The sequence below is a fragment of the Orbicella faveolata genome, unplaced genomic scaffold, assembly GCF_042242905.1.
Source record: "Orbicella faveolata isolate gen_17 unplaced genomic scaffold, um_ofav_v1 contig_14, whole genome shotgun sequence".
Lineage (NCBI taxonomy): Eukaryota > Metazoa > Cnidaria > Anthozoa > Scleractinia > Merulinidae > Orbicella > Orbicella faveolata.
Window position 1 is genome coordinate 20236616 of NW_028301541.1, and position 15578 is coordinate 20252193.

The 15578-nt window shown below is 37.6% G+C and overlaps 1 protein-coding gene across 1 annotated transcript in view; it reads left to right on the forward strand.

Moving 5' to 3' along the window:
• LOC110049569 (uncharacterized) overlaps positions 1-15578 on the forward strand; it is a 39351-nt gene that overhangs the window by 9324 nt on the left and 14449 nt on the right. Inside the window, exons 2-9 of the mRNA XM_089286067.1 lie at positions 2056-2329; positions 2844-2979; positions 4149-4203; positions 5192-5247; positions 6444-6495; positions 7851-7894; positions 10284-10377; positions 15439-15518. Coding sequence (XP_089142193.1) covers positions 2079-2329; positions 2844-2979; positions 4149-4203; positions 5192-5247; positions 6444-6495; positions 7851-7894; positions 10284-10377; positions 15439-15518 — 768 coding nt within the window. The 5' untranslated portion in view covers positions 2056-2078. The remainder of the gene's footprint in view (positions 1-2055; positions 2330-2843; positions 2980-4148; positions 4204-5191; positions 5248-6443; positions 6496-7850; positions 7895-10283; positions 10378-15438; positions 15519-15578) is intronic.

The window sequence follows — 15578 nt, forward strand, 5'->3', positions numbered from 1 at the left end:
TTTTTAAATGAATGTAAGTATTCCAAGTCAAGAATACAGGCATAATTCTTTAGTTTTAATAGTTACGGTGGTTAATTATGAACACTCTTACTAAGAATTCCTTTCCCATGGCAACTCACTCTTTTCCAGTCTGATTTCAATATTTTAGTGATTTTCAGCTCAAAAAACATTAAACAAGGCCAGGAACTCAACTTAATAAATTTATATGCTTACTGTATCATGGAGATGAGGCACCATTGGCAAATATCAATTGAAAATGGAATGCCAAAGGTGGCCATAAAAGCTAATAATATCAGGGGGGTCTGGAACCCAGTATGATGCCATGGTAACAAAACTGTTAGGCTCACATTGTGGAGCACACCTAGTAGAATCTTTCTGCAAAAAATCAGATATTTCTGATGCAAGTAATTAGCTGAGATATCTTTCTTCGTCATGTTTGATCAAATTAAAATTTGGTTGAGTTTATGACATCATCACTTGTTTGCATATTTTAAAAACTTGAATATCTCTGGTATGAAAAGAGAGATTTGAAAATAGTAAAACAGCATTTTTTTTTTGTCGTACAGACAGCTTGTTTATGTTTTAAAATGGCTTAGGAAAGATGGAAATTTCATCATAATGGCACTTTAAAGGGACACATTGTTGTCATAGGTTTTAGGTTCCACAAAGGTGGGACCATGATCATAACTATCATTATGATAATTAATTCTACCTAGATCTATATACACTGTACAGTCAAACCTCCTGTAAGCGTTTACCCAAACATCAAGCCTAGGTAGTTGCTTACAAGAACTTAGACCATATTGGGTCAAACTGTTGCCTCACTAAAGACTGACAGAGTGCAGTGTATGTGTATTTTCTCATTAAATTTTTAACTGTTTTTACTTGCGGAAAGTCAATTTTGAGAAAAAACTCCTGTTTTTCCCATCGAGAATTTCTGTCTCTTGTACAACCCAGGAATGCAATAATATAAATTTATAACACCTTATTATCCAATCGCCGCTCAATTATCTGTCAAATGGTAATTGTTTACGAGAGGTTAAAAACAAAAGAAAATTTCAAACTTTTAGTTCTAAAAGTGGTCGCGGTTGCTTACAAGAGATGGTCGTTCACAAGACATCCCACATATAGTGATTTGACTGGGAAACTTTTGGTATTTTGGAAAACTGGTCGCTGAGGAGAGGTGGTCAGTTACAAGAGGTGGTGGCAACTGGAGGTTTGACTGTGCATGTATTTATTATCTACAAATGGATTAACCATCACCACAGTTATGAAAGGAAAAAAAAAACAGGAAATAAATGTCACTAATTCACTATTGGGTTAAAAAAGAGATGACACTGGCCCTTACAAACACGGTGAACAACAGCGTGTTTGATTTCAAATTTTGACAGTGCTGCAAATCATAATGTACCTCTAAGAGTATAGTTGCCACAAAATGAATATTTTATAAATATTTAATTTCTAGTCTTGGATGACAGTACATGACTCAGAGCTGGCTATAGAGTCATCTATTAGTTATCAATAACATATTTTTGATATTCTTCTTATACATGTAGGGAAAAAATAAATATAACAACTTTTAACCATTATAATATCCTTCAAAAAGGATGCTTGTACAATTCAGGAGTCTTTATCAATGCTCTCAAGAAGCAGTTGACAGGATTATATCCAATGAAATTAAGCATACTCTGTTGAAAGCTGTTTAAACATATAATTTGCTTTGATCATCTCCCATCATGTTTCTCAATTCTTTAAAAATATGCAACACAGTCTAAACCTCTGAGATTAGATGACCTTAAGAACAAGGTTATTAGATCAGTAAACTTGGATAGTGCCTCGTCTCCCCTCTGCCTAAAAAGTGATCACAAAGTGAAGGATGCTGCATTACATGTAGTTTGAAGTGGAAACATCCAATCAGTTTGAAGGTCTTGTGCATTAATGGAAGTAACATAGTGGTAATACATTGTTTATGGTGACTGCAGCTTTAACTACTCTGTGCCTGTGTCATCAAATGTGACTTTTGTGATGACTTAAACATTACTTATTCTTTTTCAGAAAACATTGCACATGCCTGAGTCATGGCATCGCCAGATGAGGCAGTAGTCAAGAAACCTAAAGGTTCTAGAACTGTTGTTTTGCTCAAGAATGATGACTACAGCAGAAAAAATGGCAAAGTGTATATACCAAATACTATTGAAATGGCACAAATTAAAAAGCCAATCCGGGGACAATATAAGAAGTATGTCCAGTTTTCCAAAAACATGGATGAGGATATGGTGAAGCATCAACTGCAGGAGGCATTTCCTACCTTTGACTTAATGAATGGGAGGTATGGAAATTTTTGATAGGATGTAGTCTCTTGGTTAATTAACTCTTGGGTTAAATACATGTTGGACCCTGAATATTCTCATATAAGTGGTAATAGTCACTGCTGTAGTGCATTCAGTTTTTTTTTTGGGGGGGGGGGGGAATTGCAGAAAGAGCTGCTTAATTTAATTTGTACTGATTTTTTTAAAAAATCACTTTATCAGAAAGGTGTAAAAATTATAGTTGTGACTGTGGTAGTTGCATTTGTTCAATTTGCATAGTGTTAGAGAAACTGAGCAGATTTAAGTGAATTTATATTGTAAAACAGTTAGTAGTAACAACTTACAGTTAAAGCCTGGGAGTTAATTTAAGCTCGTGCTTGAATAAATGTTGGTAAAGATTGAAAACTTGCATTCATGTAATAGTGGTAAACAGTCTTCTAAATAAAATTTATTACATGAGAATTAAGTGTGTATTTGTATTTAATTTTGTAAGATGAAAGTAAAAATAGGTGACTTTTGTTTTCTTGAATTAAGGTTTTCATGTGCAGCTGTCACCCAGGATAGCATCACATTTCAGTTCCATGGCACCCCACGTGTATGGGATGGAAAGACAATTAGAAGATTGATAACAGGCAATTCAGTCCTCTATGTTGTTATGGAGGGTGATCAGGTATGTTTGAAATATTGACATCTGTAGTACTAAAAAATAGAATTATTATTAAAACAGTTAGCTATCTGTCATCATAAAGGTTACCATATACCAATTGTGCGTGAGTCAACGTCGGTCTCAATAATTTTTAAAACTCACAATATTCTCATCTTCTCAGTTTACACAAGAGCTTTATTGTATAAATGGAAACCACAGAGAGCAGAGGAGTCCTATTTGACTGTATTTCCAGTAAAATTCACCGTACAATTGAAGCGTGAATCAATCTGTTGTTGATTCAAATCACTGCAAGTGATCAAACTGTAAGCATGGGATTGTATTACGTGTCTGTTGATATCCTATACGGTCAAATAGGATTCCTCTGCTCCCTGTGTGGAAACTAACCGTTTTTAGCGTTTTGCCTAAATTATTAAACAAATAGAAGATTAAATAAATGGATGAGAAAACCGTGCTAACGTTTTGCCCAAATCACTAAACGAAGACTAGATGTTTGTAAACAGATAAAAAAAGTGTTTAAACTCTTTACATGATCCCTTTCAAATGGATACTAAACGGATAGTAAACAGTTTCTACTGTTAAACAGTTAAGCATTGGTGTCCGTTTTTGCTGTGGCTACTGTCCGATTGGATAATTGAATAAAGTTTTCCCTGGTTTTCTGACCAAGTATCCTGGTTCCATACTTCATGCTATTAAATAATTAACACTTGCATACCTGGCAATAATCATTCGCTCTATGCACAACTTTTCTTGAAGCTTCTACACTATTCACAGATTAGTAGATTCATAGATTCATAAACATCTCCACGTGTAACAAGTAATGTCATGTTTATTTGCATTTCCTTAGTTTCCATTGGCTAGTTATTTGATACTTGATGCATGACATTACATGTAGTTGACACCTATTTATCGCTCCCCAAAGGGCAGAAATTGAAATTCAATGGCTTTTTGCAACACACCTGTATGTCTCTTGTCTCTTGTCTCCTGTGGCTTTGCTACTCATGCCCCAGCCCAAACACAAGAGCCTGCTCACAGGCTATTGTAATAATTCAGTTGTGTCCCTAAAAAGGCTGAAAATTTTAAGTAGTGTTTTCAGTGCCTGTACTGCCTGTATTACCTCTGTCTGATGTCCAGTTTGAGTTTTGCAATGTTTCCTCTCCTTGTTGTTTTGTCAGGTACCTCAACAGTCGCAACTTTATACAGCCACTGAAGGTTGTGGTAGCTCCACAGGTAAATAACTGTTGATGACTTTACTTGAATTACTCTTTGCAATATGCAGTGTGTAAATCTCCACACAACATAAAAATTTGAACTTATTGGTCCCATCAGGAACACCTACTTTGCATGTACAGTGCAGGTTGGCAAGGGAAAATAATAAGATCAAAAAAATTAATAAAAATTAAATGTTAAACAAAAATCTTGCGAAGCTGGGCACAATATTATTGTACAGCTGTCTATGTTTTATTCTGTCATGACTGCAATAATATTAAAGAACGCTGTACAAGTGAAACCTGGGAATTATCACTTTGAGCTAGAAGTTTTTACATCCCTTAATTATTGTTCTGAAGTAACTGGATAAAAAGAACTATGTGGACACTGCCAACCTGTAAGGAATGGATTTTTTTTCAAAACAAACTACGTATGTCTGCTGAAACCTGGGATCCACTTGAAACACAAAACTATTGCAAGAAATCAAAGATTGGTGATACAATGAATCATAGTTTTTGTGTGTGTGTGTGTGTTTTTTTGTTTTTTTTTTCGTTTCTTAATTTATTACTCCCACTGATAAAACATGGGTTTTTGTCCACAGAAGAGTTACATGCCATACATATGTATCCTATTAACTAAGAGCGAGGGCCTTACTGGGAGAATATTGGCCCGAGGTCAGCGAGGTTCATACAAAAAAGACCAAGGGTCGATATTCTCGTAGTATGGTCCTGAGCAAGCTTGGTTAATTAGAGATTTATTACAGACTGTAACTACCCAAAAATCTTCAAGAATGATCTTGCAGGATCGTTTGAGACTGTGTCCAGTCCAATACATAGAGAATATTGGACTGGCAATGGAGCAGTCTGATTGGTTGATTTTAGTTATTGATCTTTTCAACTAACTTAGTCATGTAATAATACCTGTATAACGTAAAGTTCTGCAGTGTATTTAAAGTTAAACTCATTGTAGAATGGGACAATCAGATCATAAATCCATTATATTTTTACAGATGGTGAACTGATGCTCTTCCATGAACCAGCTGCCTTAAATAGAGATATTGGAGAGGTAATATCATAATGATAATATGATATATATAGATTACTTTATAGAAAGTGCGACATACAGATTTTTATTCACTAGTTGCAAAACTTTGGAAAATGAACCAGTGAGCGCAGCGAACGAGTGAGTTTTTCAAAGTTTTGCAATGAGTGAATAAAAATCTGTACAAAGCACTTTCTATGCTGTAATTTGTTTATTGTATATATAGCGAGAATTAAACATATCCTTTAAATCAGTTTTATTTTTCCCGATACCCGCCATTAACTAATTAACATGCCAGACAGCAAAACATTCAAGACTGATCTGAATGACCGAGCGTAATAAAAAACAAATCCGCTTTCCAGTCCAGTTAAACAGGCAAACAAAGATCCTGCACAAGCTTAAATACAATATGGAAGAATTCGTAAATACAAAGTGTGAAATATTTTTGATTGTCCCTAATCACTGCCAGATTCAATCATGTAATGGTGACATTTTGCGCTGTGCAAAAACAAATTCAGACTCTGTTGACTTACACTGTTTAAATTTGAATGTTCCCCCTTGAATGTTCATGGCTTCCTGATGCTAAATTTACTTCCTTGGTTTCTTGAATGTCCATTGATTCTGAAGCTGAAGTGCTAGCACTCAAGATGTTGGATACATTCTGCTGCTGTTTTTCCGAAAGTGAATTAAAATGGGAAGCTGAAGCCATGTTTTCGAGAAACAAACTTCAAGCGGGCGCTAATTTCAAGACCGCGCTTCTCGGAAGCCACTTGAGTGCTTCGCTTTGATTGGCTAAGTGGCTCTATTCTGGACGGTGATTGGTTATATTTTTCACATGTGAAGAATGCTGTACGTGAAGCTGATTGGACGTATCGGTTTTTCACACGTGAAAATATAGCACATATAAAATTCGATTTGCAAGGTTTATTGCCTAAAATTCTCTCTAAATATTCAATAAAATATGGTAATATGATATAATCTCTTGTTTAATTGATTTTTCTTTGTTGACTCTGTCCTGTCAATTTAAAAGCAATGATGTTTTCTGATGTTGGATGATTTTTCGTATCAACACCTCAACAATTTTTTAATTATAAGTATGAAAGAACGGTAACCACCAGTGGATAAGCCACACTTGTAGATAAGCTGCACCCCAAGATTGACAACTCAAATTTCGGAATAACAATATTGAAGTATCTCACTGTTCTTTTTTTTTTTTTCAGACACCTGGTGTTGTTGCCGAGACTGAAATGGAAGTGGATGACAGCCAACAAGGTACATGCAATGATCCCTGTAGAAACAGGCGGTTGTGAGTGCAAGGACTCGCATGGCCAAAAAAGTGGAAAGACCATTAGTCCAAGTGTTAGATAGAGAGTCCCAGACCCATACATTGTGTATTCAAGTCCAGTACATGCACATGTATGTGTTTGAAAAGCACCATTAGTGGCTTTATTCTGCTAGATTTGTTTCACTTTTTCTGCAGGCTTCCTCAAACTGTTTCTATCTGAGGGCCTTTGAAGAACCAATTGGTGTTCTTGAATCCTATAGAATCGAAGGGGTGTAGTATTTTTTTGTTGTTGTTGCTCTTGGCTTCCTTGCTTATTTCACTGGATTTTTTAGCTTTTTGCCAACTCTGTCACTGTTCATTTAAAAAAGTGAAGTTTGGAAAATGGAGATACATAAGCTTGATCAATTGATGCAACAAATGGACATCTCTGTACAAATTTATAGCTTTCTTGAAGTAAAGCTACGTCAGTCTCTGAAGAAAAAGTGGACAAAGATATGATATCCGTGATCTCATGATAAGATGCAATGTACTGCACTTGACAGTCCTACTGAATCAACCAGCCAGGCAGCACAATCAATGTGCACAATACATGTTCACGAAAGATGTCAAAGTTTTTTCCTCGAAAGCCAATACTTGGAGACTTTGAAACATATCTTGCAATAGAAATTAGCCGATACAAAGTGTAAGCACGTGGCAAATTTTAAAAAGAGGTGTCAAACGCTGTGAAGTGACATGTAGATAACAGCGGTAACCATGCAGATTCCCATGAGTATTTCATAGGTGGACTGCAAGGACATTACCTGTCCACAGACTAGACTCAAATGGCAGCTTCATGCTCCGGTTTTGGATCAATGTGTTTGCTGTTTTTTGAAAGGTCTTTCAATGTTTCCTGAACAGAACAATTTCCCCAGACTCGGCCATATGTATTTTGATCTTGTTGTGTTCCAGATGTCGGATTATGCATGAATGTCAAACTTCTGATGTCACTTTTTGATTGACAGGTTACTAACCAATCAAATTGTACTATTGCTCCCTGTTCCTGGGTGAACAGAGTTCGCTAAAATCTTTAGGATTGACTGCAGGCAATTCCTTTTCTCCCCACCCCCCACGCTATATGTAAACAATTAGTGTACAGCCAAGACCTTAAATAGTTTTCTTTTTCAAGTGTATTATTAACAGATAATCACATGATTACTCAGATTGTGAAATTTGGAATACATTAAGACACTCGTAAATTTAGAAATAATTTAATATACAAAGTAGCCATTTTTCCAAACATCAATATTAGAAGGTTAACCTTTAGTTTATTATTGTGACTGATTAATCCAATTGGTTTTTTAAGGAGATGGTGATCAATTGGCTACATGTATGTATGGCATAAACCAGGTGAGATGATATTTTTGAAATACATGCAGTTCTGATTGTGTTAACAATAGTCAAAACCTTTTAATTTTTGCCAGTTAGCTTGGTAGTAATCACATTACTGCCCACTGGCGAAGAAAGGCAGACACTGACTGACTTTACTTCAAGCTTATAACACAACTATTTTAATTGACATTGTCAGTTGAAAACATAAAGGCTGCGCGACAAGACCTACTACAATTAGTAGTTGAGTAAGGCATGATGAAAACTTGGTCACCAGGTTTTATCAAGAAAATTGTGTTGTTGTCATTATACCCAGCCGACAAGATATACAGTTATGTACCCTCAAGAGAAGAAGTACAAAGTGATCAGTGATTAAGGCGTATAGGTGTAGCAAAAATTTCTGCGATAATATGAGGTTCATAAAATGGGCGCCAGTTGGTTGTCATGGGCAACTGGCTCCGTTTCCAGTGGCAACGTTTTGGCCTTTGACATCATTGGCAGCAATTTAGTGCCCAAAATTGTCAGCAGAGCAACAGACGATGCACGGCTGTTGACGTTGTTACCAAACTTCCGTTGTGCCTTACTCAACTGATAATCGTAGTAATTGTGGTCTGGGTATTCATGCACTGGAATTTTGCTTAGCTGAGTGGAAGAAATCTACATGTACAAGTTTGAATTTTTCCATGTTATCAGTTTTTTGCATGGTACTAGTAAAATCTGTGATTTTTCAAATAATATTAACTTCAACACATCGCAAATAACACTTGATGAGAGCTGGAACTCTGCTTCAAACCATTAAACGGATCCCTGGTTAAAAATCTAAATTTTGCTCCCTGTTTTGGCAATTTACACAGTTAAACATCATCAATAGCACAATACAAAGTTGAACTTTTTCACAAGTGATTAATTACAACAGGTTTACTTCTACACATCTGGTTTTCAGAGCGGTAAGCTAATGATAAAATTGTGAAAACTGACTTGGTTCTCTATCGTGGCGGGCACCTTTGACCTACTTACTTCTTTGTTTCTGTAATTTTCCAACTGACTTCTGTTGGTATTAGTTGAGACTTAACAGGAGTGTTTTGTTGGATATTATGCATTGGTATATTAAGGTAACAGTATTTTGGGTATAGTTTTGAAGAAACCAGAGTATTGTTTTTTAGTCGCAGGCCTGACCAATATTGCAAACAAACTTCTGATATGTAATTGACATGTTAATACTGAATTCGAAGTGGAACATCAAATTAGACAGCAACAGGCTTGAAATATGTTTAGGTCTGCCCCTCTCTTTGGTGACTTCATTCTTTATATGATGTTCTGGGGCCATGTGATTCAAGATTTTCTTGACCCTGGTGGCAGAATAAGGAACACATCTTGGCCATCGACCAAAGGCAACCGTTCTAGTGTATCTTGTTGTAAATATTTTAAACCTCCTATCTCAAAACATCTCTAAAGTTCTCTCACATGCCACATTCATCAATTCTACATCGATCTGACGAGATAATTTATGCCTGAAAGTTTTAGGTTTATTTTTATAGACAGATTTGGTTAAGGTAATAGACAGTCATTGACAGTACTCTTGGGTTGGTCTCAGGTCACCTTTGGAAATCCTCAGGAGACTGAGTGTGGGGATCCTCTGTAATAAAACCAGACTTCCCATGTCTTTAGATTAACAGTAATTGTTGGTCCCATGATATTACCAGTGACCAAATAAAAGTAGCTGAAGGCTTTCAAGTTGGTGACATGGACATGTACAGACAATTGACATTGTTATAATCACACTTTGCTAAATTGTTTACGACATAAATTTATGCTTTGTATTGCAGGTGACTCCAGAAAATATCCATACCCTACCATTCAGGCAGCATGAACATTTTAAACCCCCCCCCCCCCCTAGCCTTTAGAAATTCCAAAATGCTCTACCCTCCATGCCCTCTGACTTTGAAAATTGTTACCCCCACCCCCACCCCCACCCGCACCCCCACCGTTCTTCAGCAATGTGGAATCCTAGTTTGACTCCCTACAACTTCCAACAAAAGAGATTTTATGCTTTTACATCTTCCCAGAAGTTTACCTTGACTGTCTACCTTGCTTGAAATTGTCAGCGGTGTCATCAGTGCGTTTGTGCTTTCACACCCTTGTTTGTCATCTCTAGAATCCCCTTCCCCCAATGCCCTTGGAATTGCAATCCTAAGTACCCCCATGCCTTTGGATTTCCAGTTCAAAGAACCCCCCTTGCCCTTGGAATTCCAAAAAGCCACCCGTGGTATTACGGTATGGATATTTTCTGGAATCGCCTACTACCTTTAGAATTGTGTTTACATTAAGTGGCAATACAGCATTATGGCAGGTTTGACTGTCACAATTTTTGAAAACTTTCGTGTATTTTTTGAAACCTGTTTCATGACAGATGGGGTCTGACACTTCAGAAGACGTTTTCTCTTCTACCGACAATGCCACAACCAGTGGAATGGTATCGGGTAGTGATCTCGAATGTTCAGAAGGTTGGTGTATGGTATATATTTATATATATACACACTGTATGACCTTAAACTTTGCACATACATGTACATGTATGTTGTCTATGAACAAGCTCCTTGTTGGAGTATTGTGTTTTTGCCCTAGCCAGCCTACATGCCTGTTCAAAAGCCAAAACTAACATAATGTAGTAGCCAAAATGTTATGTACATGTATAGGCTTGATTTGGCTGCTGACCTTTGCTTAGTTTTTGTATGGATCAGAAGTATTGTAAATTTGGCATGTTTTATTGCAAAAAGAGAAAATTGACGGTAGTTTCATGTTATGACTAGCAGCGACAATTTTTCATAACAATCCAAGAGGGAAAGGTGCAATGAGGTTAACCCCATGTTAAGCACCAATATATCTGATACAAGTGATGAGATAGATAAAGTAAATGTCTCCCTGTATTTGTGTAATGGAGTAATTTAAGTAGGTTTATATTAGCCAAAAATATATCTGTCTGTATTTGGAAAAACATAGCCACAGAATCTGAATTGTCACTGAAAATCTTGCTACAATTCTGTCCTAGAGCTAGCTTGCCAAGAGGCTTATCGTGGCTCAAATAAAAAGAAATAACTCTCCTGTAATGACTTTTGAGGCCAGGAAGACTAAATTCACCGTCTTTTCATTTAAGAGTGCTTTCAGCATGAAATTGCAGTCTAAATCAGCACTAACTTACACATATCAAAACCTCAGTGGAGAACTGAACTATAGCTTTCTAAAGACCTGCATCGTCCTAAATGGACTGAGCAAGAGTTTCCTACATCAAGAATCGATTGAACTTCAAACAAACTGGGCCATAATTATGAGTAAGCGAACACTCCGCATGTTGTCAGTACGTCAGTTATCAATCAGAAGCCACACAAGCAAATCTCTTCCGCTCTAGCGAATCACAGACATGTCTGACAGTTAGCTAGGCCGAAAACGCCTAAAACTGATAAAACAAGGAAATTAAATGTTAAGGCCTGTCCAAACGGGAAATGTTTGGCAACCAAAAATCATCAAACATTGTTTGGTGACCAAACTTGCTGATGTTGAAGTGAGTGGCCAAACGGTTAAAACATGTTTGATCAAACACAGATCAAACTCCACAAGCAAAGAACTATGGGCCACAAATTACCCAGCGTACCTCACTCACCGGCGAGATTTCAATATGACGGAATGTGAGACCTCGCAGGTTGCGATTCAAAGGTTCAAATTAAAGAAGAGTGTAGCTGCTATAATCCTTGTTGAAATATTAGAGGAGTATGGAAAAAGGGAAAATAGACGAGGGAAGACCAGGGGCTGGATAAGGAGAAGAGAAGAGACAGGATACTTCAATAATATTGTACAGGAAGCGTGGTACGCATGCGCGCGCCAAACATGTTTGATACGACTGTTCAAACAGCAAAACATCGACCATCAACACGAGAACAAAAGAAATGTGTTAAGTTGTTTGATCAAATGTTTGATGGCCTTCAGATTTTATCAAACACGACCAAACACGATCAAACAGCACCAAACAAGGTGGCCAAACGGTAAAATGTGTGGTCACCAAACAATGTTTGATGGTGTTTGGTCGCCAAACATTTCCTGTTTGGACAGGGCTTTACTTATGATCGATCAGCCTTTGACATGATTTGTTCACACTGTTCGTGGCCATGTTTTGCTCATAAATAGCAATTTCCCGGGTGTACTTGAATTTCAATGAGTGGGAAAGTACGATATCAACCCTACTTTTTAGCCACATCAAAGTTCAGAACAAATAATGCCAACAGCATGCAGCTACAAATGTCTAGTCCATTGTACGTCTAAGCCCTAAATTGATGTGGCTAAAGCTCTTTGCTGTCTAAAGCTAGCACAAGATTATCGTCACAGTTCAAACGGCCTCCTATTGGAGGACTAAATGACGCCCCTTCTAATACATCTCAGGATTGCTACATGTTCGATAATGCACGACGCTTGCTAGCAAATCGTTCGACTTTCACTTTCATTGGACTTAGTGATGTCCTTGGGCAGACTTCTTTAGCCAGCAGTTATAGAATGCTAATCGCTTGGCTCCTCGGAGTCACAGCGCAAACTGAAATTCAGACAAGTGTAGCTTGGGCTAAACTTAACACCAATTGAAAAGGGGAGGGGGGTAGCGATAAGTAAATGGAAAAATAGATAAATAAATGAAACATGCAGCAAGATCAGAAGTTCTCCACATTTCATGCTAGGTAAGATTAACTAGCTGCTGCCATAGGGAAAGCACGAGAAAAGGTTGATTTCTTCAGTACTGTTTTTCATAAATCCAGACATGTATCTCAACGAAACAAGACTGGATGACCTAGAAAGGCCAAACAAATTGAGCGTGTGTCTTTCTAAAGCATCTGGAGTAAAACTAAAGCATTCCCTGATCATTTTGGACATTCTGTGCTAAGATATGACTGCATTTATGAAAGACTTCACACCAAAATAGCAGGCATGTTTTTGGAAAAACGGTCAGATTAATACTTGTATAAATAGGGTTTTGTTGCAATGTCTACAGTTGAGATGCTTATTTTTCTTTGTTATTTTGCATTGAATGTACATTTAGTTAGTGTGCAGCTTGTTAGCCTATTCAGGGGACACAACAGGCAGGAGTGCAATCTCAGGCTGCAAATGTAACCAAAGGCAAAATTTCACAACTTAATAAATTTTCCAGACATAAGAGGGTGCAAGCTACAATGGTGGACAAAATTCCTTGAGACACTTGTATCATTGCATGAATTATCTGTGCTTTTAAAACGGAGTGTAAAAAAGCACTGTAATCCTTTTCAAGATTCGTTTCTGCCCCCCTCCCCCACCCAATATTATACAATGTTGAAAGTGTGGAGAAATTGCGTGTACACGTGTCCAGCATTGTAGGGAGGATGGGGGAAGGGGCTGAGCAAGTGTAGTTGAATTCGTACGTGACTGTTTGTTTGGCGCGTGTGAAAAAGCGCCACAAGTGCAAATTTGTCCCAAGACTTTTGTCCATGATTGTAGGTGATCCTCTGGCCTCGCTAAATATTATAGCTGTTTCTGACTTAACAACACAAACACATGGAATCATTGAGTATTTTTTCCAACACAGATAGCATACCTACCAACCCCTAGAATACAAAAACCTGGAGACGGCTAGAAATCTTTGCATTGTAAGAATATAATTTTCGACAATGTCTGAATACTCTCCGACAATCACCCGAAGGCCTTCCGAAAGTTCCCGACGTCTCGAAAATAACGAAATTAATGAAAAAAAAAAAAAAATTTAACAAGAGCCACAGTAGGTAGTTCCCGGGAGATTTGGTGCTCTAACCGGAAGACCGGGAGATTTGATGAAAAACTTGGAGACTCCCGGGAAAACTGGGAGAGTTGACAGGTGTGCAGATAGATGATTACAATTATTAGTTTTGGATCTATGTTTGTTTACTGAACAGTGCACAGGGGCGGGGAGGAGCAAAATGTGTATAGAACGAAGTTTTCCAACTCTTGTGACCAAGGCTGTAGCTAGCTAGCTAGCTACCACCTACCTACCTACCATGTACCTACCTAGCCACCTACCCAGGGTTCTCCCTTATTTTCAGTACAGCAGGTAAAAGAGCAGTTTAAACCGGTAAAGCAATCATGGGTGAATCGCACCCTTGTTTATTAGGTCTGCTCTGTACATTACATGGAATTCAAATCAATGTAGGTGATGTGCTTTCCAAGACAGTTGTTTCGTTCTCAAGTTGCAAAGCCACTTCATCGCCGATGTTGTCGTTTCCTAATAAAAACATTTTCTTTGAAAAGACCTCCATCTAATATGCATTACGGTTTACTAATTTTGCACCTTTGGCCTTAGATGTCAAATGAAATCAAACAGCATTTTCATTTTTAAGTGTTTTATTCTTTGTCTGAATTCTCTTGCCTTAAAGTCACAGAAAAATAGGCCAAAGCCACATTCGGGGTATCCTCGCTGTGCTTACAGGAAGTGTCACCACAAAATCAGCGGTCGTCTCTCAAAACCAAACGAAATCGCTACATATTCGTTTTCATTCACGTTCTGGAAAGGTTTTATTGTCAACGATTCTCTCAAAATGTCGTCTGAAAATAGACTTTAAACACTTTTGACCTGAATGTGGAGCATTTCGTCACGAAGAGAAAGTTTTCGATCACCACACACGTGAATGTTGGTCGATTTAACAACACCAGTTTTCTAAAGCCGATAGTTAGGTGGGAAGCTTATGGAACTGTAACTGTTTCCATTCGTGACTTCTTGCCATTATGACGGAGAGAAATGAGAACAAAGTTCGTTGTCGCTTCATCGTGAAACTGAACGTAAACGACTACGGATGCACGTGCGAAGAAATGACATCTGCCACGATGGAATTGTGACAGAAAGCCCGCCAAAAATTCACGGATCGTGCCTCGAAGTTCGAAAGCCACAGATAGTACTTACCAACCATAGCCTGCGCAGTTTATCTTTTAACTGTTTATTTATTCTTTTACAAGTATAAAATACCGATTACGTCGGTGAAACAACTATGTTTTTTTTCCTTTACCTGTTGAATTTTCAAGAATTCCAAGGGATTTTAGGCGGTAATGAGTGGTGCTACAGGCGGTAAATTTTACCGGTTACCGCCTGAAAAGGAGAACACTGTACCTACCTGCCTGCCTGCCTAGCTACCTGGCTACGTAGCTACGTACGTATGTGTATGTACCTGCCTGCCTGCCTGCCTGCCTGCCAACCATTTACATAAGCTACCTTATAGCTACCTGCTTTAAGCTGCCAACCTAAAAACCTGTGTACCTCCCTACTTACAGGCAGTGAAGCTTCTCAGTAACAATAAATTGTTTAACAAGAAATAAAGTATTTACAATAATTGTTAACACTACATTAAAAAGGATATAAAGATCCAATTAGGTACATCTGTCTTGATAAAGATAATATCAATGAAACGGATGATTACCACAAAAACCTGATTAATTAAACCTCCTCATACAATGTATAATATAACCATGTACATGCAGACTATTATGAACTGAACCAGCTGTGTTATTATTTTATTCTCATGGTATTACAGAGAATTTGCCATTGCAATTGCCATTTGAAGATGATGTCAATTATGAAGTCCGAGCCAATCCAAAGGAAAGTCCTTTGCAGGTAGAATATTTTATTCACAGCATACCTTTATGTACTTGCACGTGTGAGTCAAGACCACGT